This window comes from Dermochelys coriacea, chromosome 1 (assembly GCF_009764565.3).
Source record: "Dermochelys coriacea isolate rDerCor1 chromosome 1, rDerCor1.pri.v4, whole genome shotgun sequence".
NCBI lineage: Eukaryota > Metazoa > Chordata > Testudines > Dermochelyidae > Dermochelys > Dermochelys coriacea.
Window position 1 is genome coordinate 324062009 of NC_050068.2, and position 24761 is coordinate 324086769.

Below are 24761 nucleotides of genomic sequence, written 5' to 3' on the forward strand. Positions count from 1 at the left end.
GAGTGATAGCCGTGTTAGTCTGTATCAGCAAAAAGAACGAGGAGTACTTGTGGTACCTTAGAGACTAACAAATTTATTTGAGCATAAGCTTTCGAGGTCTAAAACCAACTTCATTGGATGCATGCAGTGGAAAATACAGTAGGAAGACACACACACACACACACACACACACACACACACACACACACAGAGAACATGAAAAAATGGTTGTTGCCATACCCACTATAATGAGAGTGATCAGTTAAGTTGAGCTATTATCAGCAGGAGAGAAAAACCTTTTGTAGTGATAATCAGGATGGCCCATTTCCAACAGTTGACAAGAAGGTGTGAGTAACATTAGGGGGAAAAAATAAGCATGGGGAAATAGTTTTACTTTGTGTAATGACCCATCCACTCCCAGTCTTTATTCAAGCCTAAGTTAATGGTGTCCAGTTTGCAAATTAATTCCTATTCAGCAGTTTATCGTTGGAGTCTGTTTTTGAGTTTTTTTGTTGTAGTGTTGCGACTTTTAGGTTTGTAATTGAGTTACCAGAGACACTGAAGTGTTCTCCGACTGGTTTTGAATATTATAATTCTTGACGTCTGATTTTTATCCATTTATTCTTTTACGTAGAGACTGACCGGTTTGGCCAATGTACATGGCAGAGGGGCATTGCTGGCACATGATGGCATATAATCACATGGGTAGATGTGCAGGTGAACGAACCTCTGATAGCGTGGCTGATGTGATTAGGGCCTATGATGGTGTCCCCTGAATAGATATGTGGACAGAGTTGGCAACGGGCTTTGTTGCAAGGATAGGTTCCTGGGTTAGTGGTTCTGTTATGTGGTTGCTGGTGAGTATTTGCTTCAGATTGGGGGGCTGTCTGTAAGCAAGGACTGGCCTGTCTCCCAAGATCTGTGAGAGTGAGGGATCATCCTTCAGGATAGGTTGCAGATCCTTGATGATGCGCTGGAGAGGTTTTAGTTGGAGGCTGAAGGTGACAGTTAGTGGAGTTCTGTTACTTTCTCTGTTGGGTCTGTCCTGTAGTAGGTGACTTCTGGGTACTCTTCTGGCTCTGTCAATCTGTTTCTTCACTTCAGCAGGTGGGTATTGTAGTTGTAAGAATGCTTGATAGAGATCCTGTAGGTGTTTGTCTCTGTCTGAGGAGTTGGAGCAAATGTGGTTGTATCTTAGAGATATTTCCCTATGCTTATTTCCCCCCCTACTGTTATTCACACCTTCTTGTCAACTGTTGGAAATGGGCCATTCTGATTATCACTACAAAAGGTTTTTTTTTCTCTTGCTGATAACAGCTCACCTTAACTGATCACTCTCGTTATAGTGGGTATGGCAACACCCATTTTTTCATGTTCTCTATGTGTGTATATATCTATCTTTCGACTGTATTTTCCACTGCGTGCAATCGATGAAGATGGTTTTAGCCCACGAAAGTTTATGCTCAAATAAATTTGTTAGTCTCTAAGGTGCCACAAGTACTCCTTGTTCTTTTTATTATTTAGTAAGTTCTTCATTGTCATATTCAGTATCATGAAGTGAAATAATATGCTCCCTCTTTGGAACATAGCTATTTCTGTCCTTAGTTTCTTCCCACCCTCTTCCTTCTCCGTTTCTTTCCCTGTTCCTTGTATTTGTGCCTCTCCTCCGCATTTCCTTCACTGCAGCAATTTCCAACTCTCCCTTCCCAAACCTCCCTCCCAAACCGTTCCTATTCACTAAAAGGATCACCAATGCAACAATTAATGCTGACATCAAAGTGTCATTGTAATTGACCCTCCAATGAAATAAACAGGAACTGTGGAGTCCCACACTTCTCTGAGCCATTAATTCAGGCTGCTTGGAGACTCAGGAAGGTAACGTTGCATTGGTTTACCCTTGGTTTGCATTTGGAAAAATTTCTGTACAATTATGAGGGCTTGAAGCTTTTAGTTTTTTTTAAAGTCAGATGAGATTTTGTATAATCTGAGGATATCTCAGACTTATGTGCAGTGCTGGGGAGGAGCCTGTGGCTGTGGTACACGTAGGTACCATTGACGTAGGGTAAGATAGGAGAGAGATGCTGGAGATCAAATTTAGGCTGCTAGGTAAAAGCTTAAAATCCAGAACACCATGGTAACATTCTCTGAAATGCTTCTAGTTCCATGTGTAGGGCCAGTTAGACTAACAGAAACACAAGGTCTCAATGAGTGGATGAGATGATGCTGTAGGGAGGAGAGTTTTAGGTTTATTAGGAAGTGGGCAACATTTGGGGAAAGGAAGAGCCTATACAGGAAGGATACACTTCACCTAAACCACAAAAGAATCAGATTGCTGGCATGTAAAGCCGACAGGTGCAGAGGAGCACACTGTTCAGACAGGGAGGTCCCTTAGGAGAGGATCTACTAAAAGGGATTCTCTATGTCTTAGAAAAGGGGAGAGGATACAAGTTGAGTACAGGCTGAAGAGAAACAGTCAAATGAAAAAGTTCCATTCAATTACATCACATGAAATAGACAACTAAATATTGACAAATTTTATAAATGCTTGTATATAAATGCAAGAAGCCTAAATATCAAGCTGTGCCTAGCATTAAATGAGGATATTGATATAATAGGCATCAGAGAAACTTGTTGGAATGATTATAATCAGTGGGACATTGTAATACCAGGGTGCAAAACATATAGGAATGATAGAGTAGGTCATGTTGGTGGGAGAGTGACAATGTATGTGAATGAAAGCAGAGTCAAATATAGTAAAAATCTTAAATGAATGAAACTGTACCACAAAGTCCCTGTGGACAGAAATTCCATGCTTGAATAATAAGAGTACAGCAGTAGGAATATATTACTGATCACCTTATGATGATGATGGTGACTATGAAATGCTAAGGTATTGAATTAGGGCTGGATTTTTAGTCTTAAAACATGGAAAAAGTCCATCACTTCAATGAGAGCTGGCTTGAGCTCTCAAAAGGGACATTTTTTCAGGCAAACTGCAGGAAGTGAACATCTACAGAAAGAAATAATTTACATTACAAGATGTTTTTGCTTTCTCCTACTATTGTAGATTATAGAGCTCTCTCTTATAGTTTCCCTCCCCTACCCCACTATTATTTCAGCTCCATGACCCTACAAAGAAGTAATAACCTCCCATTCTGCTGTGATAGGAACTATTTTGATGCAACAGAGTTGGCACTGCAACTTTACTGCAGGATCCAGTCAGAAGAACAGATGGATTATAAGAGGGAACCTTGTTTTAACAACAAATATCAGCAATAACCTGGAAGTGTAACAAGGAAAAATTTTAATAATGTAGAAAGTAAATTAATATAAGTTCTAAAGGAGGGAGAGTATTAAACAGATACCTACATTGTGGAAGTCACTAAGAACTGTTTGAGACGAAAGTTTTATAACTCATCTGCTAAAGTATGATCAATAAAATACACAAGTAAGTGAAGTCCACTACTGAGCGGAACAATTTACTACAGAGGCTCAATGCTTCCAAAGTTTCAATTTAGATAATTTTATTTTGCCTCATTGCTAATTATTTTTCATAATGGATACAATTTAGAAGATGCAGTGAAGCAAAAAGATGATATTACCTGAACGTTGGATGCCAGGTCATAACCCTTGATGTTATTAAATCTTGGAGCTCCAACAGTCTCATCTCACACATTAAATGCTGAAACAAGCAGGTTTCTCAGCCTATCCTGATCATCATTCCCCCCTCTGCATCATCAATAGCACTCCTTCTGAGCATATTCTACTTGTAAAAGCAATGAAGCCATCAGCATATGTTAACAATCGCTGTCAGCAGTGTTTTACTGTTTATTTCTGCCACCTCAAGCGCATGCTAGAAAAATATGACACTTAAAACTAAAATCAAGTGTACACTTAACAGTGAAGACATCCATGAAAAAAGTAATAGTTTGATGGGAACAGGACAGATGGGACCTGGTGAAAAATGCCTTACTTCAGCATCTATAACCTAAAGATAGCTATAGGGCTAGTCAGCTATGTTTTTTCATATTATTGAATGTGGCAAGTGCATTCAGCTTACATGTGACAGAATGTGGGGTTAGTATCTAAAAGCAAAAAGTTCCCTGCCTGTGAATGGCTGAAAACAATAGTAATTTCAGTATATAAGAAGTGAGAAAAGATTTTTGTCCCCAAAATTATAATTGTTAAATAAAATTAAGTTATTATTAAGTAATTATCAATGATTAAAAACTTTTCTTCAGCTAAAGTGTACTATAGTTGGAAAGGCACCAATGGAACTCAGATGCATGTTTACAATGTTGTTTTGATCATACGCTATTATTAAAATAGATAAGGTTTTTATTATTTACTGTAAATTTAGGCTGCTCCATTTTAAACACCTTAAACGCAGAATACATCTTAAGTCCCCAGCGCCCCAAGTCATTAGAACTCTGACCTTTATTATTAACTATAAAATATGCCTTACATTAGGTTGCTTTGTTCTAATATGCTTTATTTTGGATTTGCAATGTGTTTCTTTTTAAGGTCTTGTTGACATTTCTGAAAAGATTTTTCCCTCTATAATTTGCATTTCACACATCACTAACAAAACAGAAGCATCCATGGTACCAAATGATTGCATCCATTATTTACAAACAAACCTAAAGTAGTTTAGTTAAAGAAAGCTACTTAAAAATGTCTCAAAATATATTAATTACAACAGCATATGTATGCTGCATGGGGGTGGCTGTGGAGACGTAGAGCGAACAGATTTCTGAATGCTACTTGGTTAGTCTGAAATCAATTGTCCCCCTTTGTAAAATTCAAAATCAGAGATTACAAGAAATTGGCAACATGCGTTTTTCAAAAGCAAAAGGTCGTTAGTACAACTTGGCCAAACTTACATGCTGCCTATTTTAGAAGGTAAGCCAGATGGTGGGGGAATGAGGTCCCTTTCCCTAGCAGAAGTATCACTTGTATCGGTATGCATCCCACTCTCTTGCACTTCTGCAACAGGTGTAAGAGGGCCAGGCAATATGGTGTCTGCTGCACTACTTTCAGAAGCTAAATCGCTGCTATCTGCATATAGCAATTCCATCTGAGTAGTGGTCCTCCGGCGGGCCTGGATTTAAAATAAACAAACAAATAATCGACTCTTTTTTAAACATAAGAGCATTGATAAAGTGTGCCAGTGATGTATTTTTAAGCCCATTCTTAATTTTTACTGTTCAGTAGTTACAACAGTAATACTTAACTGTCAACTAGCTTTGGAAATTAAATCTTGGAGTTTGCTTTTAATCTATTTAGTTGGCTTCAATGAGAGCAGTATGGGACCAAGGTCAAGTTTCAACAGCATAAAATAGTTATTTGAGATGATGCCAAGTGCAGTCACCTGCCCATGTTACAAAGGGAAGGAGATGGTGTGAAATAAATAAAGCTCTGTAACTGCTGCCTCCTGAACATCCCCTGAGCAATCGTGGCCAGAGGTTGCTGTGCTAAGGTACTGCCTTCATTTTCCAAATTTTCAGGGATCTCTTAATCAAATTAGCAAAACAAATTCTTCTCAAGTTCAGCAACACCGCTCTCTGAGGCTGGATTTATTAATATCAAAAATAAAAGTTCTCAAATCCCCATCAAGTACATAATCTCAGTTTTCTTGCTGGGCATCTCCCAAGCCTTTCCTTCCTGGAGGCTTTTCTCTGAAAAGTCAGGGTTTCCTGCTGGAGTCTACTTGCTCCCACTAGCCATTCCTGCCTTGGCAGATCTCTGCTGAAGTCTCTTATTCTACCTTCACTCTGGTTGTCCATCCCTGAGCAACCCCCACTCTGCAGCTTCCTGCTGCTTTATATAGGGGAATCCCCTTCCCTGTTCCCAATTGGTTCCTAATTAAACCCCACATCTCATCCCAAGTGAGGCAGCAGGACTAACTGTATGGGGCAACTCCATGCCTCCAGCCCTTAAAGGGGCAGGCCACCTCATTACAGCACCCATTTCAACAAAGCACGTTTAATTGTAAGCACATGGTAATCCCATCCATATTTAGTAAAGCACCAAGGAAGGCGCTTTGTTGAAGAATGGCCTAAAAGCATAGGAAATGTTCCAATATAAAACAACTTTTTCTGTGCTAAATGATCACTTTGCATCTCTGACTCAGAGAAGCATTGGTGTGTGCAACATTTGGAAAGAGAAGCTGCAGCTGTTGTGCGACTGACAGCCACTATACAACATGAACATCTTGAAGATCAGAAAAGTAAGAAGCGCAAAGAATGGAGCTGTATTTCAAACTAGCTTAGACCTTAAAAAGGGCCCAGTAGTTGTGCATCTTTGCTGACAACATTTGAGGAATATAACTTCTATACCGTTGTCGTCTTAAAGTTTTTAATTGCCAAGAATACTAAAACTACTACACCAATTTTTATTTCTACTGTCTAAAAAAAAACAAACTTCAGAATGTTTTAAAATGAGAAAAGGAGAAATTCTTAAAATAGAGAATTTTTTGAAATACGTATTTCAAACTTTTTTTTTGTTTCGAGGTATTTGAGTTCATCTCAGGGAAGAAATGTCAAATTTTAAAAATGCAGCTCTAATCTGAGAAGTCACTTTATAAAAATGGTGGCTCTTCGCTTATTTTGGATCAATGGTTTCCAGACCAAATTTGTTCAAACTCTACCTGGAATCTGAAAGTCAAACTTGGTTCCTTTTTTCCTAATGCATCATCACTTGTCATTAAGATCCTATAGACCAAATTATATCCTCAATAACACTTCTACAACCACAGACTGAGGCCCTGATTCAGCAGAGCACTTAAGCAAATGCTTAACATTAAACATGTGCTTAATTCACATTGTGCTTATGCCTCTTTGACACCATAGTTAAGTGCTGTGCTGAATTGGGGTGCTGGCAGTAGAAGAAAACATTTTTTCCCCAAAACTGAACAAATCTGATCTGGAAATTTTGAGACAAACATGAAATCCTACAATGCCATTTACAGTCACTTTACCAAGGGGAACTTGACTCCTAATTAATCTGCTTTAAAGTGAAGTGAACAACACTTCACTATGTCACAGTGTTGTTGTGAGACTTATTTCATTAATGTTTGTAGAAGAACCATACATGTCTCTCAAAAGAAAGTGCTTTACAAGTGTTATTACCACAGTGTGTCTTACCTTGCTTTTGGGCTTGACTTCACCACAAAGCTTCATGAGGTCTGAAGACAAGGAACTAAAAGGAGAACAGTGACACTAATTCATTTTTGCAGAACTAAAGTATTTTTTCTTTACTCCTTTGACAACTTTTTGGCTGAATTTGTGGGTAAAATGAGAAGACACCACTATAAAAAGTATTTTCTAATGGATCAATAATGACTTAGTAAAAGAAAAGAAGTTGCACTTAGTTTTTGGAAACAAGGCAAGTTATACAATTAACAGAACTCTCTTACCTTCCTTCTGCTCCAGGGCTGTGCAGTGGGGCATCTTCATCAGTACTATCTTCTACATTTTCTAGAAAATTTCCAAAAAGATAATGTTAGAAAGCTCATGCATCACAGGTACATGGACTGAAAGTGCTTCCTAGAAAACACTGAAACATTTAATTCATCTACATTTATCTTCCAGTGAGGAAATATATATCAAAGTGGTGATTTTCAAAAGAGTTCAAGAGTGCTCACTGGCTGTTCCCATTGAATTTCAGTGAGAGCTAGGCAACTAACTCCCATCAGTTCCTTTGAAAAAATCTCAGCTTAAGAATATAGTGTCAAGAGAGCATCCCTACATTTTTTGCAGTGCACTACCAATGAGGTGTAAAAAACCAGAATGATGTACTTATAAGGGAAATTCTAGAAAAATGGAGGAAACAGAAAGAAAAGATTAATAGTGAGTAGTGTGAAATGCATTCATAACAAACATGACAGCTCTCTCCCCCCCCTCTTCTTTTGGAATTATCCAGATATAGGAAGGGAAATTCTAATTCTGAGGTAAAATTTTTTCCCCTATTTCTTTTAGCCAAGTGAGCTGGGGACTATTTTCAATGATTGGGTTGACAAAAGCAAGCACTTTATTAGTATACAAGCATTTACATTTTAGAAGAGTATGATACCACCCTGTAACATTGCAGAACAGCTTCCTAAAAAAACTACAAACTCTATATTTAAACTAAGTGCAAAAAGAGGCTGTGCAGTAGAAGTGACTCCTCTAACAAAACAGATATAAACATCTGTTCACATAAGACAATGTCAGCATGCATGTCATTCACTGTAACAGTAAATCATCATCATCAGATTAACACATTTGCATGCAAACAATACAAGATGGTAAATTAAGTTAACCAGTCCAGTGTTTACGTACTTTTGACAGTAAAAACAATGTAATTTAAAAACAAAAAAACTAAGAAATGTTTTAAACACTGTTTTTTAAAAAATGCAGTAGATGTAATATTTAAGCCAAGTCCCTTAATTGTTCAGCACATTCAAATAATCCCATGTATTCAATATTGTTTTGCTGAAATCTAAAGTCACTTTATTACACAACAATAAACAAAATCTATAATTTTCCTTTCTTGTTTTCTTAGATATACCTTGGGATACAGGAGACCTGGATTTGAGTCCCTGCTCTGAAATAGGTACAGTAGGATAGCTCCAACAGGAGAGGATGAGAGATCTCTAAACCTCAGGCTAGCCAACAAGCTGGTGATCAGGACAGTCCCCTGGGATGCAGCTGGAAGATCTGTGTTTAAGTGTCTGCTCCCAAATGGGTCCCAGATGACACACCCCAAATGAGTGCCCTAACTACTCAGTGATTCTGTGGTGCGTCTCAGTCTTTCTCCCTCTAGAAATTCCATCCTTAGACCTGAGAAACTTCTTGATGAAACTTTCATCTAACCCTGTATGTTTCCCATAGTTTCGGTTTCAACAGATTTTTTTGACAAAAAAAGTTTCATCGAAAAATTTCCTACCAGCTCTAGTATCAATGTTAAACCAAGTTTGTCTATGTATTTATCCAAGTTCATACTTTTGAAAGAAGTAGGAAAGATAGCACTCAGCTGAACCACATACAGTAGTGAATAAATTGAGTGAATGCAAATGCTGCCTTTTTGTACACATCAGACTATCCACATCCAAAAATGCTTCCACAATCTTCAAAGACTTTGTCAACCTAAACCTAGGTGATGCATCTCAACTTTTGTACTAGTTTAACAATATAACTTTAGTTATTGGATAAAAATAACAATATTACAAAGACAGACAAGTGACAGGAATACTACTTCAAATGTTCTCCTTTTGTTCCTCTTTAGATTTGAGACCACATTGAGCCTTCTGTAAGTATTTCATTAATATGTGTCTGCAAAAAAGAGGAAAGACAAGACAGAATACCTTTCTTTCTAGCAAGACCTCCAAAAACACTGAGGATAAAATTAACATATTTCTCAGTGACTTATGGACACTAGGGCTGAATTTAACTCTACATCCCTGCCACAAAACGCTTACAACCGAATTTTTATAGCTAACACAACAAAATAAAAGCCAGACAATCAAAAATGCTGTAGAGGGGAAAACAGTAGAAGGTTTTGTTTGTGGACTCAATTGAGTTGTCATGTTACATTAACTCCTTTTTATGTTTGTTTTATAATCAAAGCCCAGGAAGGACTTTGGGAAGCCCCTCAGTGGAGACTAGCATGTAGTACTAACCAAATGAAATGGGTTTTGAGGCAGGATTTGAAGTGAGATTGCTAGGCACAAAGGAGGGAGGCCATGACAGGTGGCATAGTGAAATCAGATGTGGAGTTCTGAGAGAGTGAAGACAACAGGAACATTAAGGTGAGCAGCCCACCAGATGGCGGGGGGACGAAGAGTACCAGGAGATGAAAGCAGAGATGCACATGGACAAAGAACAGCAGAGCGTCTTGGAGGTGAGGACAAACTGTCAGAATGTAACTAGTCTGACAAGGGTACAGAGACACATTATATTTCATTCTGAGGAAATGACACTTGCCTTGCTCCCCTCTCAAGACTGATCAGCTCATTCATGGCTGCGAGTCATACTCATGAATGACCAGATCTCATTAACGAGAAAAACAATTCTAGTGGTGATTCAGAAATTAGTCAATCTAGCAACATTTCATGAATAGGGAAAGGGAGGGGAGAGGAGAGGTGGAAGAAAGTCCTATCATAAACAATAAAACATAGTACAAGCAGATTGTGACTTACAAAGCTATAACAACACATCAGGATAGTGGTGGACACACAACCCACTGTAACTGTGTACTTGTAGTTCAGGATATGGTTTATTCTCTATTTATAAAATGAACTGGGCAAGTCAAGCAGTGCAGCTGTCTCGTTAGTTGCCACGCAGCATAAAACAGCACAGGATGGAACTTGTTGACCTAATTACATATCATCTATCACTGTGACCAGTGTATGTGTGCACGCGCATACACACTTGAAGAGGAATGACTTTCTCAGCATAAGAGACAAAGCCACTTTTTTTTTTAATTATGACTTTTTTTTTGGTCTTTTAAAAGAAAGTTGTTTCTAAGTTTAGAAAGGTTTAATGCATTAATACAATTCCACTTTGCTTTATGCATAGGGCTAATATGGATAAACGTTATTCTGAAGAAGGGAGTTGGAGTTCTACTTTGGGTTTCATCCTGCTCCTCTTGAGGTAAATGGGAATTTTACTATTGCTATCAGTGGAAGCAGGACTTTTTAGGGAAGCAAGAGCCCTAAGGCATCAGAAAATAGTTTCAGCCACCCTGTCATTCTAGATCATAATATTTTTCCCAATTGGATGCAATACTAGAAGAAGAAATTACTCACCTTTTACAGTAACAATCATTCTTCAAGATGTGTCCCACTACTGGTGCTCCACTGTAGGTGTGCTTGTATCCCTGCACTGCTGATTGGAGAACTTCAGTAGCAGTGTCTATCAGGCCCACGCATGCGCTGTCTTTCCTCATGCTGCACCCTGAGACCAACCAGTGTGCGTGGGCTAACCCTCCTCAGTTCCTTCTCTAGTGCAGAGTCAAGACAAGAACTGTGAAGTGGAAGGGAGATGGGTGCGTTGTAGAGCAGCCATAGGGGAACACATCTCGAATAACCATTGTTACTGCACAAGGTGAGTAACTTCTTCGAGTAGTGTTCCTATGGGTGCTCCACTGCAGATGACTCCCGAGCAGTACCCCTTCTGGAGGGCCAGGACTTGCATCAGTTACAGATGACAGCACAATTCAAGACCCACTTGGAAAGTCTTTGGGCTGATATTGCTGAGCCCTTGGATCTTTCCTCCATGGAGAGGAAAAGCCTAGGGGACTTCCTGAAGGCCTTTGTCCTGTCCTTAGGTAGAAGGCCAGGGCTCTCCTGACATCCAGGGTAAGCAATATAGCCCTGCTTGTTGTCTCGGTTAGGGTTGGGGCAGAAGATTGGAAGATGAATCAACTGATTCATGTGAAACTGAGAGGTTACCTTAGGGATGAATTTTTGGTGTGGTCTGAGTGTAACCTTGTGCGGAAAAAATACCGTGTAGGAAGGATGCACCATCAGAGCTGCTATCTCTCCTTTTCTCCTGGCCAAGGTAATCGCTACCAGGAAGCGATTTTCATGGATAGGTATGTTAGTGAACAGGTGGCCATGGGTTTGAAGTGGGGCCTACTCAGTCCTTTCAGGTCCCATGCAGAGTCAGAAGTCGAGGTTGAGGGAAGAGGTTTACTATGCTGCCGGGAGGTATGCACACCCCATCCTCCTTTGGGGTGGGGTGTGACCCCACTAGGGTTACGGTCAGCCAGACGGTCCTCGGGCTGAAAACAGCACGGCCTAGAGGCCAGAGTCAATGTACCTGCCCTTAGGGTCAGGGCTGTGTGGCCTATCAGCCAGAGTCAGGGAAGCGGGCCGCTCCCTAGGGGCGGGTGACGGCCATGAATGGGGACCCGGGCCCTCCCTCTCCACCGGGTCCCAGCCCAGGGCCCGGTCTGCAATGGGGTTAGTCATCACCCAGTCAGCGGGGAATCCTACAGCAACATGCTGACTTTGCTCAGGTGGTAGATACCACTCCCCCTGCCTCCCTGGGCCACTTCCTACTGTGGTTACTGAGGTAGCAGTCGCTATGCCGTCAGGATCTCCGGATTCTGGCTGGGTTAATGCTCTGGAACTCCAGCTCCTGGATGCTCGTTGAGAGTTGCAGGTCACCAATCTGGGCTCTGGGTCCTCGAGCTCTTGCAGTCTGCAGCTATAGCAGCTTCTGGTCTAGAGCCTCCACCAAGCGTTCTCTCTCCTTGGCTATCAGCCTAGAATGAGCTGGGCTGCTCCTTTTTATACTGTGGTAGTAGTTGGAGTATGCCAGGATGGTCTGAAGGGTGGGGCTTGCACCGCCCATAATGCAGAGTTAATCCTATCTTGCCCAGTGAGGAGTATGCATACCCCATCACATATGCCTTTGAGGAACCTTTTAGTAGTTGGATGTGACAGCACTGAGTGCTCCTCTACAGGTTGGTGAAAAACTGTAATAGCCGCTAGGTGGACCCTCAGAGAGCTTAGATAAAGACCGGACTATTTTAATGTTAAAGTATAGCCTATATGTGGAAGAGTTGCAGATGCTGGGGAGATCTGTTGGGACATGCACCAAATCTGAAACCTGGTCTATTTCTGCAGGTAAATGTGCCGTATCGAGGACTTTCTACTGTATAATAGAATCTCTTGTACCTCTCTTGATCAGGAGCTTTCTAGGTGTTGGAACCAAACAGAAGCCATGCCTTTAGGCGGAGCATCCCCCAAGTTGGGATGTAGGGTATTTCCTTTTTTCTGTGAGAGGAGGTGTGGAGTGGCTCAGAGAGATCAGCGGACACGTTGCAAGCTGTGACAGGTAAGAGTAGCAGGTCTGTCTCGGCGAAGTAGGAGCAATCAGAATGACACAAGCTCTGTCCCTTTTTATTTTCAGCAGGACCTTCGACAATAGGGGAAATAGAGGGATGCATAAAGAAGGTCCCTGTCCCAGGTGAGGAGGAGAGCATCACCTAAGGAGTGTTGTCCCATCCCCGCTCTGGAGCAGTAGTGTGGACACTTCTTGTTCAGGTGAGTGGCAAAGATGGTGTCTCCTATCATCTAAATAAGTCGTGAAGTATGGATGGGTGTATCTCCCACTCATGATTGTGTGGAAATTTGTGATGGAGTCTGTCTGCTGTCAAGATTGGAGTACCCAGCAGATATACCACAGACAGTATAACATTCTGTCAGATGCACCAATTCCATAATCTCATCGCTTCTGCGTATAGGGAGGGTGATCTGGCTCCCTCCTGCCGATTGATGTAATACATAAAGGCTATGTTGTCTGTCAGGATCTTTGTGTGTGATCCTGTGATCAATGGAAGGAAACGGGTGTAGGCATTCCACAAGGAGATTGATATGGAGAGACATCTCCATGGGTGACTATTTGCCTTGTGTCGTGAGGCCATTTAGGTGTGCACCCCTCCCTACGAGTGATGTGTTGGTGGTGAGGAGCAATGACGGTGATGTTTGTGAGAAGGGGATCCCTTTGCAAACATTAGCTGGGTCCTTCAACCAATTTAAGGAGTTTTTGATCCTGGTGGGTAGTGATAGGGGTTTGTCCAACCTATAATTGTTCAGTCTGCAAACCAAGCTGAACTGCATTTGGCAGCATCTTATGTGAAGCCTGACATGAGCTATCACCACTATGCCTGCTGCCATATATCTGAAGAGTTGTGGGCTGCTTTGAATGGTGTCTATAAATGTGACTGAGGATAGGGACCTGTGTTGAGGTAAGAGGGCTTTGGCCTGTGATGTGTCGAGGTCGGTCCCAGGAATTCCAGGCATTGCACGGGATTGAGGGTTGAGTTCTGTGGGTTGATCTGTAGACCCAGTTCTGCAAACAAATATATTGAAGTGTTGGTGACTTTGTGAGCCTCCTGGAGAGATCGAGCTCTGAGTACACAATCGTCCAGGTAGAGGCAAATCTTTATCCCTTGAGAGTGTGAATGAATGGGCACCACTGAGAGAACCTTGGAAAATACTCTTGGAGCTGATGACAGCCTGAAGAGCAGCACTCTGTATTGGTAGTGGTCGTGTTCCAGAGTGAATCTGAGAAATCATCTGTGAGCCAGTAGGATTGAGATGTAACAATTGGCACCGTAGAGATCAAGGGCTGAAAACTAGTCTCCCTGTTCCAATGCTAGAATGGTCATCTTGAATTTTTGAGCCTTGACAAACTTGCTGAGAGCTCTGAGGTCTAGTATGGATCTCCAACCTCCCTTCCTTTTGGGTATTAGGAAATAACGAGCAGGGCCATCCCTACAGGGGTGTGGGGTCTGGGGCGGAAGCGATGTCCGGGGGGGAACTTCCGGGACTGACCGCACTGGGGGCAGGTAGGGGAGGCTGGGGGCAGCAATGCCTCCCCAAACAGCGAGGTGTGGCCATGCCCACACTCCACCCCCCCCAGATCTCCGCTTCAGCAGTGCCGCTGAGCTCCAGGAGGTCTGAAGAAGCGGCAATGCTGCTGCCGTGCACTAACCATCAGGGCGGTGGGCACAGGGCACACTCCCCCTCGGGTGGAAGAGGTGGAGCTGGGGGTAGCCTCCCCCAGCCAGTGATTCACCCGCTGCCAATGCGGTAACGGCCAATCGCCCCAGCCCACGGGGCCCCCCCAAAGCAGTCGCCCCGATTCGCTGTCCCCTAGAATGTTGAGGTAGTTTTATGGCTCCTGCCTGGAGGAGGAATTAGTCTGACCAGGCGTCCCGATATTAAGAGCTTTATGTTATATAGGCAACTTTATCCCACCCTCCCCCGCAAAATGGCCTCATTAATCAAGAGGGAAATCTTTGAGGAGGCCAAAGAATGGAGGATATCAGGGAGTTGAGTGTGGGTATCCTTGACTTACTCCAGTGGAATCTGGAGAGCGTCTGCCACATTCTTTGTCAGTTCCCAAAAGAAACAAAAGTCGTCTGCCAAGGATGGGGGAGAAGGCACGATGGCTTCATCTGGAGAGGAGGAGGATATTGTCTTTGATTCATTTCTTCTTCAGTACTGGCTTTCTGTTCCTCTCAGTCTCAAGAGGCTCGGTGCAGAGGTCTTGGAACCAAGAGGACTGATGTGGGCTTGTGTACTGGGAGTGTGTTTTTAGAAGAGATCTTACTCCTGTCCTTCAGTGCCAATGACTTGGTGCCCATACCCATTGGGTCCATACGCCTGTCAGTGGTACCAAGTTGCTGCGATTTCTGTGAGCCATGGGTGCCGGACCAAGATGGCCTTGGTGCTGGAAGGGTCGAAGATATCAAGCGAGATGGTGATTCGCGATCTTGGGGTTCACTATAGGGGCTTCCTGCTCTCTTCTTAGATGATTTGATAGAAGGGTCCGCAGCCTGCTTCTTCGACCTGCAGCCCTTAGATCTAGAAGGCTGTGGAAAAGACTCACATCTACCATGTGACTTGGGTCGGAGAGCTGCCTCCATGAAGATAATCTTCTGGCAGAGCTCCGTCTTTGCAGGATCTTGGCCGGAGTTGTTGGCAAAGACCACACTTCTGTTGTACGTGGCCTTCTCTGAAGCAGTGAATGCACTGAGAGTGCTTAGCCATGATCGGGATCACCTTTTTCCAAGTAAGGCATTTCTTGAAGCCCAAAGAACCAGGCATACCCAGTTGGGGGAAAGGGTCCGCGATAGGGGAGAAAAGGCAGGAAGAAAAAAAATAGTCTTTTTTATTATTATTATTATTATTAGGATTATTATTAAGGATAAAATAAAGAAAGGGGAAAAACTATAATTAGGAGACTAACTATAAGTATGCAGATTAAGATAATAGTCTTAAAGGACTGCTAATGCCTCCGTCTCTAGCCAGGGACCGTAGATAAGGAACTGAAGAAGGTTAGCCCACGCACACTGGCTAGTATTGTGGCTCAGCATGAGCAGAGACAATGTGTGTGCAGGCCCAACAGACACTGCTAGGGAAGTTCTCCGATCAGCAGCACAAGGATGCAAGCACACCTACAGTGTAGCACCCATAGGGACACTACTCAAAGAAGAAAAAGTTTCCTCACTTGTCAGGTCTTGGGCAGATGCCTTAACCTCACCATGACTCAGTTTCCTCATTGCAAAGTGAAAATACTACAGCTAATCTACGTCACAGGAGTGTTGCAGGACAGTTCATGCTTGCAAAGTGTTCTGAGATTATCAGATGAAAGGCACTGTGTAAATACTTGCAGAATATCTCTATATCTATTTTGATTTTGAAAACCCCTAAGAAGTGCCTGACCTATGCTCCAGATTAATTTGACAGAATAAAAACATATCCAAAGCTGAAGAAACTATAACATTGACTGCAGGTTGGAGAAATGTTATTCTAACTCAAATTGACTTAATAAGCTTACACTTATTATTGAAGTATATAAAAAATTATTAACATTAAATGATCAAGTTTCTATTTTATCCAAGCTATAACCTTTAATAACCTTTGACATCATTCCTGAATGAATACTAACTTGATGCAACAACATATTTTGAGGTGGATCTTCAGCTGATGTAAAATTATCTCAGTGCCAATGAAGCCAACAAAGTTATGACAGTTTAAACCAACAGACCTTCATAATGAATGGGGCATCTGCCTCCTTAAATGAAAAATCTTCTATGAAGTACCAATGCGTTAAATAAAACCCTACCCCTGAAAGTTATCTGACTTGTATGCAAATTAGTATAAGACAGTTCAATGTGGTTAGAAACTTTGCAAAACTATACAGAAAGAATTGCAGATTTTGTGAAACCTGAGGTATTTCTGATGTATTCATAGAGAGCAACCAAAATAATGTGGTGTTTTGGAGGATTAATTTGTATTCCCTACCTTGCTAATAATTTTAAAGTGACAAAATATATACTGAGTCCACAAAATTATTAAAATAAATTAAGCCTTGAATAAGAGTGTAAAATAGTCCATTATACAGTGTGCATTATACACATTCTGTAAAGCATTTAAATTCAAAGATAATTTATCTGCAAAAGGTTAAAAATTAATTGCATGTTAAGAGTTATTTTTCATGTCAAATACAAATGTTATTTGTCACAGCTACAGCAATAATTACATGTTATGAAATATCCCATTGAGATATATATATAAACATACTGTAGGCTCTTTAACAAGTAAATTAGGAACAAGTTTTATCTACAACTGTATTTGCTGCACTCACTTCTTAATGTGGGCTTGAGTACTTATGAGTGTTTTTAAGTGGCATCACTAAAGGAAAGAATGTTTTTTAAGCTTGTGTGATAATGAGTATGTATACAAAATAGTACATGCAAACTGTTCACACGCTCACAAATTCTAGGATGCACCAGTTAGTGTACATGAACAATTAGTAATTCATGCAGCTGTACAGTACACAGGAAGCTAAAAATACTTACCCAGTGGTATGCTATCTAGGTCTGTGTAAATAACAGCAACAAGGAAACAAAAAGCAACACTCCAATCAAAACATATCCATTACAAAAAATCCCACATTAAACTATATTATTCATAGTTTAACCTAAGAGAAAGCAGAATAGATGCTGTAGCAGACATATAGCACCTCCTTCAAAAAGTACAAACATATGAAGAGAGAAGGGGGACAAATATTTAGAATTTAATGTTTAGAAGTTTAAATAATACCAAAATTGTCAATATTAATTTTTGTAGAAACAATAGACAGTACATTTTGAGTTAAAAAATTGTGGCAATCAAAACTTCCTTATTTCCTGCATTTCCCTGCTGCATGGACATTACAGTTAGGGTGACCAGACAGCATATGTGAAAAATCGGGACACCATGGGGGGGGGGAATAAAGTTGCCTATATAACATAAAGCCCTTAATATCAGGACATCTGGTCACCCCAATTACACTTTCAAAATGGTTTGCATGCACGTCAAGTGTGGAGTATATGTACTTAAATGTAAGATGTTAAAATACAGCATCTATTCAGAAAAGTAATGACCTAAAATATCTAGTACATCATGCATGAAAAGCAAACCTGACATGCAGTGTACTACCCCTTTATAACATGCCTAGATTACCTTGCAAAGCATGACCCAGCAAAGCATCGAGTTCGGGATTTAATTCTGCCTTCTCTTTCAGCATATGAAATAGCAGCTGATTTTGAGTAGAACTTGTAATTTCTGTTTGCTTAAGGCGTCCTTCAAGAACTTTGATTTGAGCCTCCTTCTGAGCTGCTTGGAGACCCTATAAGAAAAATGACAAGTACTTTAAAAACATTCTGAGAAAAAGTCAGTAAATGAGAAATTTTACATGTTGTTTTGATTTCTGCAATTTAATGGTCAATTTGAATCTGCTGCATCTCCTCATATTTTCAATGGATTAAAAGGTAACTAGTGGCCAAACTTTTTTGGGCATCCTCTGTCTGCTTTTCTGTTTCACCTTCTTTCCTCAGGGTCAAACTTTCCAGCATGCACAATGCCCAAGTGGGTGTCCAATTTAGGCATAAGCCAAATGTATAAATTGGGTTCATCCCCAAGCAGGCAGGATTTTTGCACCGAATGAAGCACAAGCAAAGTGCACACAAACTTGGGCCTTAATTTTTCCATAATGCAATCCTCTTATCTATTGCCTTTTATGTTACCTATAAAACAAAAAACAAAAACTATAAACTTCCAGGATCATTACATGAACATTCAGTTTTCTCTGGAAAGCTCTCAGAACCTAACCTACACAAGAATCCATTTTAGGATCAACTCCACAGATGTATTGACTTGTGAGGCTTATTTAGTTTGAGAAAGTATTGCCCAAAATGGAGAACTTACAGCAAAGGTTTTCCAAATGGAGGAAACTAAATAGTTAAAAGGTGCACCAATAAAATATCTTCTTGAGTGTATTTTTCAAGGGCAAGAGGAACTACATCGATACATTTGACAGCCTGCCGTGAGGTAGGTTGCAGGAAAGAATTATAAAACTTCAAGCAGATACAGCAGGAAATCCAGTTCCCCAAATTTTAAGTTTTCAGGCCACTCTTTCAATTCTGTTTTCCCAAGAGGATGCTGGTAAACCTTTACCTCTTTGTAATGAGTACTTTATAAGAAAAATAAATCAACAGGTTCTGCTATAATCAGCCTTTGTGTGACAAGGGAAATAACTAACCAACAAAACAAAACGAAAACCAAGCAAGGGAGCTAATATGCAAAAACTTTGGCTCTGCTATATGTTAATCATCTAACAGGAGGAGGAGCATAGTGCTTCACACAATTTTGGCCTTTTTATAATTATAAAAAGAGGAAGTTAACCACCTTGTGCAGTAACAATGGTTCTTCGAGATGTGTCCCCCTATGGGTGCTCCACTATAGGTGTATGTGCGCCCTTGTGCCTCTAATCAGAGATTTTGGTAGCAGCGTCCGAGGAGTCTGCACATGCGCTTGCCCTCCCTTGTGGTCTGCCTTGAGGCTATGTAGCACTGTGTGGATGAACTCTCCCTGCTTCAGTTCCTTCTCTGCCACAGAGCCCTATGGAGAACTCTGAAGTAGAGGGGAGGAGAGCAGGTTGTGGCACATCTGTAGGGACACACATCTCAAAGAATCATCGTTGCTGCACAAGGTGAGTAACTTCTTCTTTGAGTTGTGTCCTTATGGGTGCTCCACTGTAGGTGACTCCTGACCAGTATCCACCACAGAAGGCTAGGACTCTGGAGCGGAGTCTGTTACTACAGAGAATACTGTGGAGTCAAAGTTCATGTTGGAGGCCGAATCTCCAGTGATTGCATAATGTTCTCCAAAAATGTGGGAAGAGGCCCAAGTTGCTCCTCTACAAAATGCTGAGATAGGGATATCTTTAAGGCATGTGACCAAGGTAGAAATTGTCCAAAGTCCATACGCACTCCATGAGGTCAGAGGCAGTAGGTTGCGCCCTGTAACCAGAGACCCATTTGGATAGTCTTTAAGCAGATATCACAGAGCCTTTGGATCTTTCTGTGAATGAAAGGAAGAGCTTAGGGGATTTCCTGAAGTCCCTAGTCCTGTCCAAATACAATGCTAGCATTTTTCTAACATCTAGCATATACAGAATCGTCTCCCTGTTCTCACAATGTGGTTTTGGGGAAAAAAAAGCAGGGAGATGGATCTGTTGATTCACATGGAAAGTGCAGAGAAAGTAGGAAGCAACTTGGAATATGTCCTTAGAGTTACTTTATCTTTAAAAAAGACCACGAATGGTGTGTGAGCCATCAAGGCCACTATTTCTCCTATATGTGTAGCTGAGGTGATGGCAATTAGAAACGCTGTCTTCATGGACAGGTGTAAGAGAGAGCAGATTCCCATGGACTCGAAGGGAGGTCTAATCAAAGCCCTGAGAACTAGGTTAAGATCCTAGGCTCGGGAGCAGGGAAGAGATTCCCAATGCCCTTAAGGAATCTATGCATCAGAGGGTGAGCGAACACCGAGTATCTGTCTACCTGGTGAGGGAAAGCTTTTTTTGCCACTAGCTATACCTTAAGGGAGCTGAGTAAGAGTTTTGACATCTTGAGGTCTAAAATGCAGTGTAAAATCAGAGGTAGGGAAGAGGAGGTTGGGGCTATGTGTTTAGAATGATGACAAACTTGGAATAATTTCCATTTTGTAGGTAAATATGTCAAGTGGTCAACTTATGGCTGTGTAGCAACACGTCTTTCAGTTCGTCAGAGCATTCTGCCACTAAGCCTTAGAACTCAGAAAGAGCCAAGACTGGAGGTGGAAGACTGGAGGTGGGGGTGAAGGATCAGCTCATTGTTTTGAAGGAGCAGGTAAGGAATGGGTTGAAGAGGAACTGGAGGACATATTGCCATCTGTGTCAGGTAAGGGAACCAGACTTGTGCTGGCCAGGAGGGGCAATCAGAATAATTCTTGCTTTGTCTCGCTGAATTTTCAACAGGACCTTGGACAGAAGAGGAAACTGGGAAAAGGCACATAAGAGATCCCCGTCCCCTGGGAGGATAAGAGCGTCTCCCAGTGAATGTTTCCCCAGGCTGGCCCTGGAGCACTAACGAGGATGTTTCTTGTTCCAGTAAGTAGCGAAAAGATCCGTAATCAGAGTTCCCCAAAGGGTGAATGTATCTCGAAGCACCTCTGAGTTCAGTTCCCTTTCATGGTTGTGAGAAAAATTCCAACTGAGACTCTCGGCTGTCACGTTTTGTATCCCTGGTAGATAGACAGCTGAGATGAGCACATCATGATGGATGCACCAACTCCAAAGTTTGAGTGCTTCTGTGCAAAGGGAGAGAGATCTGGCACCCCCCTTGGCAATTTATGTAAAATATGTGTGTCATATTGTCCATCATGACCTTTGTGTGCATGTTCTTGATGAAAGGCAAAAAGTGTGCACAGGTGTTTCTGACAGCCTTTAGCTCCCAAAGAGTGATATGGCGGGTCACTTCTGTGGAAGGCCATTTGCCCTGAACCTTGTGGTGGTGTAGGTGAACTCCCTAGCCTATTAGAGAGGCATCCATCCCAGGGTGGTGAGTCTGTGTAGCGGGAGGAATTCTCTCATTTGGACTGCATCGAGGTTGGCACTGATAAACTCCAGTCACTGTACTGGGGTTAGTGCACCATTACAATGGAGAGAACCTGGGAGAATACCCTGGATGAAGCAGTCAGTACGGATAATGGTCCTGCCCAAAGATAAACTGTAGGAATCTCCTGTACAATGGTTGTATCGAGATCTGGAAGTAGACATCGTGTAGGTCAAGGGCCGAAATCAATCTCCTTGCTCTAGATCTGGAATAATGGCTGCTAGCGTGATCATCTTGAACCTCTGCGCCTTCCCGTATTTGTTTAATGCCCTTAGATCTAGAATGGGCCTCCAACCTCCCTTCGCCTTGGTGGTCAGGAAATAATTGGAGTAAAACCCCTTGCTCCAGAGTTGGACTGGGACTGGTTCTATGGCCTCTAGGTATTACAAATGATCTACTTCCTGACAAAGTAGGTTCTTGTTAGAAGGGTCCCTGAAGGAGGGTTGGAATGGGAGAGGAACATGAATTAAATGGTGTAACCCTTTGAAATAATCTCCAGGACCCATCTTTCAGAGATGATATTCTCCCAACTGCCGTGAAAGAGGGTCAGGTGACTTCTGAAGGTGCACGACAGGTGTGCAAATGGCAGCTAATGTTGCAAGGTATAATTATTCGGGGCCTCGAACAACCCATCAAAAGTGCTTAGAGGCGGTTTGAGAGGTCGTGGGTTGGGAGGCGGACTGCTTCTACTTTTGAGCGCTGGTCCTCTTACACTGCAGCTTGTAACAGCACTGAGATGGTGGTATTGAGGAGGTTGTGACCTGTGCTGTGGCTAAGAGGTATATCTTCTCTTCTGTCCCACAGCGTAGATTCCTAGGGAGTGTAATGTGGCCCAGGAATCCTTCAAGGTGTGGAGAGAAGAATCTGTCTTCTCTGCGAAGAGTTTGGGCCCTTCTGCAGCTCTTTGGGCAACCCAGAAAGGTGTAGCCAAGAAGCCCGCCTCATGACCACTGTCAAGGAGACTGGGCAGGCCCCTGTATATGCTATGTACAGCGCTGTCTCTAGCACCGGTCTGGCTATTAACTGACTCTCTCTGAGAATGGCCTGAAACTGCTTCTTTTGTGCCTCCCGTAAATGTTCCAGAAACGCATTGCGTTTCCTATAATTTGTAAAATTACATTTGGCCATGACAGTTTAGTAATTCATGACTCTAAACTGTAATGTTTCCGACAAATATGCTGTCCTCCCAAGCCCAATTGTATGGGGTCGACTGGGCATGATGTTGCTTGCTTCATCAATTAACCACATCCCATATAATGGGTTTGGGCTGCAGATGTTGAAACAGGAAGTCTGTCTCTTTGAGAGACATGTAGCTTTTATTTTTTGGCTCTTGCTGGTTGGTGTGATGGAGGCTGGTGTCTGCCAGATGACTTTGGTCAGATCTAGAATCGCCTCATTAATTGGGAGGGCAATTCTGGATGAGGAGGAGATGTGCAGAATATCCACCAACTTGTGATGTGTATCTGCCACCTCCTTTAGGAGAATCTGCAGCTCATCTGCCACCTTCTTGGTAAGATCCATGAAATTCTTAAAATCATCCCCTAGTAATGGGGTGGGGTAATGACGCATTACAGCCTCACGTGACAGAGATGAGGAGAAGTTTGCCGGACGGGTAGCTTCCCCTTTGAGCCCTTCTTCCTGTTCTGATAAACCTTCCTCCTCCCCTGGCTCAGGGGCTCTGGACAGCTAGGCTGCAGGAGACCATCTGTTGGACCCTCACTGAGAGACACTGGACAGCTGCAACGTGTGGGATGTGTACGTTGCCCAAGGATCGCCATACAGACATGGGAAGGGGAGGGCATAGGTGGTGGTGTTACTCCAGGGGGCTTGTACTATGATCATGGGTTGGCTCAATGGAATTGAAGAGGACCCTTGTATTGTGATGGTGGATCACAATGAGGGGCCAGGGAAATGACCTCCTCCTGGCCACTGTCAGACTCGTCACTGCGTAAGGGCAGTGCTGACTGGGGTATGGGTGGTACACAGCCCATGCCGAGAGTGATTCCAAAGTATTGGGGATTGTGTGTCTTCCCCAACCATCAGGTCTCCAGGGTACTGGAGCTCATGTGGTATCGTAGGCTCACTTGGTACCACAGAGGAGTGTCCATGGTACTTTGTCAGTACCGATGGTTGAAAAGTTGCAGAGCACTCCCTAGATGAGTGATTTGATGCACCGGGTACCAAAAGTTTTCTTGGTGCTGTTCTTTTAGAGATGGTACAGTAATTGTCTTTCCCTGGGTACCGGGGTCACAGATCTCCAGAGTACCAGAGCTCATGGGGTGCCGGAGGCTCACTTGGTACTGCAGAGGAGTGTCCGTGTTATGTTGTCAGTACCGATGGTTGAGAAGGTGCAGAGCGTTCCCTAGATTGAAGTTTTGTTGCATCTGGTACCAAAGTTTTCTCTGTGCTACTCTTTTAGAGACAGTATGGTAATTGTCTCTCTCCATAGGGGGCAGTACTATTGCCTCAGTGCCTGAGCCCGCGGCTTCTTCAGGCAGCGCAGCCGAGTTCATAGCAGAGGTCCCCTTCTGGGTACCAGGCTTCAGAGCTAACGATGCTGTCGGTACCGAGGTGGCCACACTGGGGAACCCCTTTGGCTGGCCAGCAACTCACCAGTCAAAAAACAGGTGGCAGAACTGGGGAATGTTTTTTGGTGCCATAGTACCAAGGTGGCAGCGCTGGGGAACCCTCCTGGCTGAACAATGACTCAGTGCCTTTTTTACAGGGGGGGCGTATGCTGGTTTTTTTCATGACTCTACCCCCTTTGAACTTAAAGGCTCCGGAGATGAACCGGGTCAATACCGGAATCCCCTGGAGCCTGAAGTGCCTTCTCCATAAGGAGAAGTTTTAACTTCAGCTCCCAGTTCCTACCGTTTTAGCTGTGGCAGGGGAAGCACTTCTGACGGACTCTCCCAAGCACCAGACACAGTGAGAGAGTCTGGCCATTACAAGAATCGACTCCTTGCAGCAGAAGCACCTCTTGGAGCCAGGAGAGCCGGCATACCCCTGGGCTGGGGACTATCATCTTCTAGCAGTGAGGAATGCAGAAGAAAGGTGGTCTTTCCTCCTCCTCCTTTTTTTTTTTTTTTAAACTGAAAAAACTTAGATTCTTCTAAACATCAGGTGGGGTGGGGGGTGGTTAGAAATTCCCCGAGACTGGGCAGGAAACAAACTAAATTCTTTTTCCCTTTCTTTTTCTTTTTTCTCCTTTAATCCCAATGGAGTAAAGAAAGGAAACACTATTAAGTAGAACAAAATAAACAAAAGCAACTACTACTTATGCTAATGACGCAAATAAG

At 42.5% G+C, this 24761-nt stretch overlaps 1 protein-coding gene across 14 annotated transcripts in view; it reads right to left on the reverse strand.

The window, feature by feature from the left end:
- KIF21A (kinesin family member 21A) overlaps positions 1 to 24761 on the reverse strand; it is a 184673-nt gene that overhangs the window by 28127 nt on the left and 131785 nt on the right. For 8 of the 14 annotated variants that reach the window (XM_043496644.1, XM_038406470.2, XM_038406452.2 and 5 more), the window contains 5 exons: positions 17990 to 18155; positions 17344 to 17364; positions 7397 to 7457; positions 7125 to 7179; positions 4863 to 5080 (listed from right to left, as the gene is read on the reverse strand). In XM_043496644.1, coding sequence (XP_043352579.1) covers positions 4863 to 5080; positions 7125 to 7179; positions 7397 to 7457; positions 17344 to 17364; positions 17990 to 18155 — 521 coding nt within the window. The remainder of the gene's footprint in view (positions 1 to 4862; positions 5081 to 7124; positions 7180 to 7396; positions 7458 to 17343; positions 17365 to 17989; positions 18156 to 24761) is intronic. The other 6 variants (XM_043496647.1, XM_043496633.1, XM_038406479.2 and 3 more) reach the window with 1 other exon arrangement.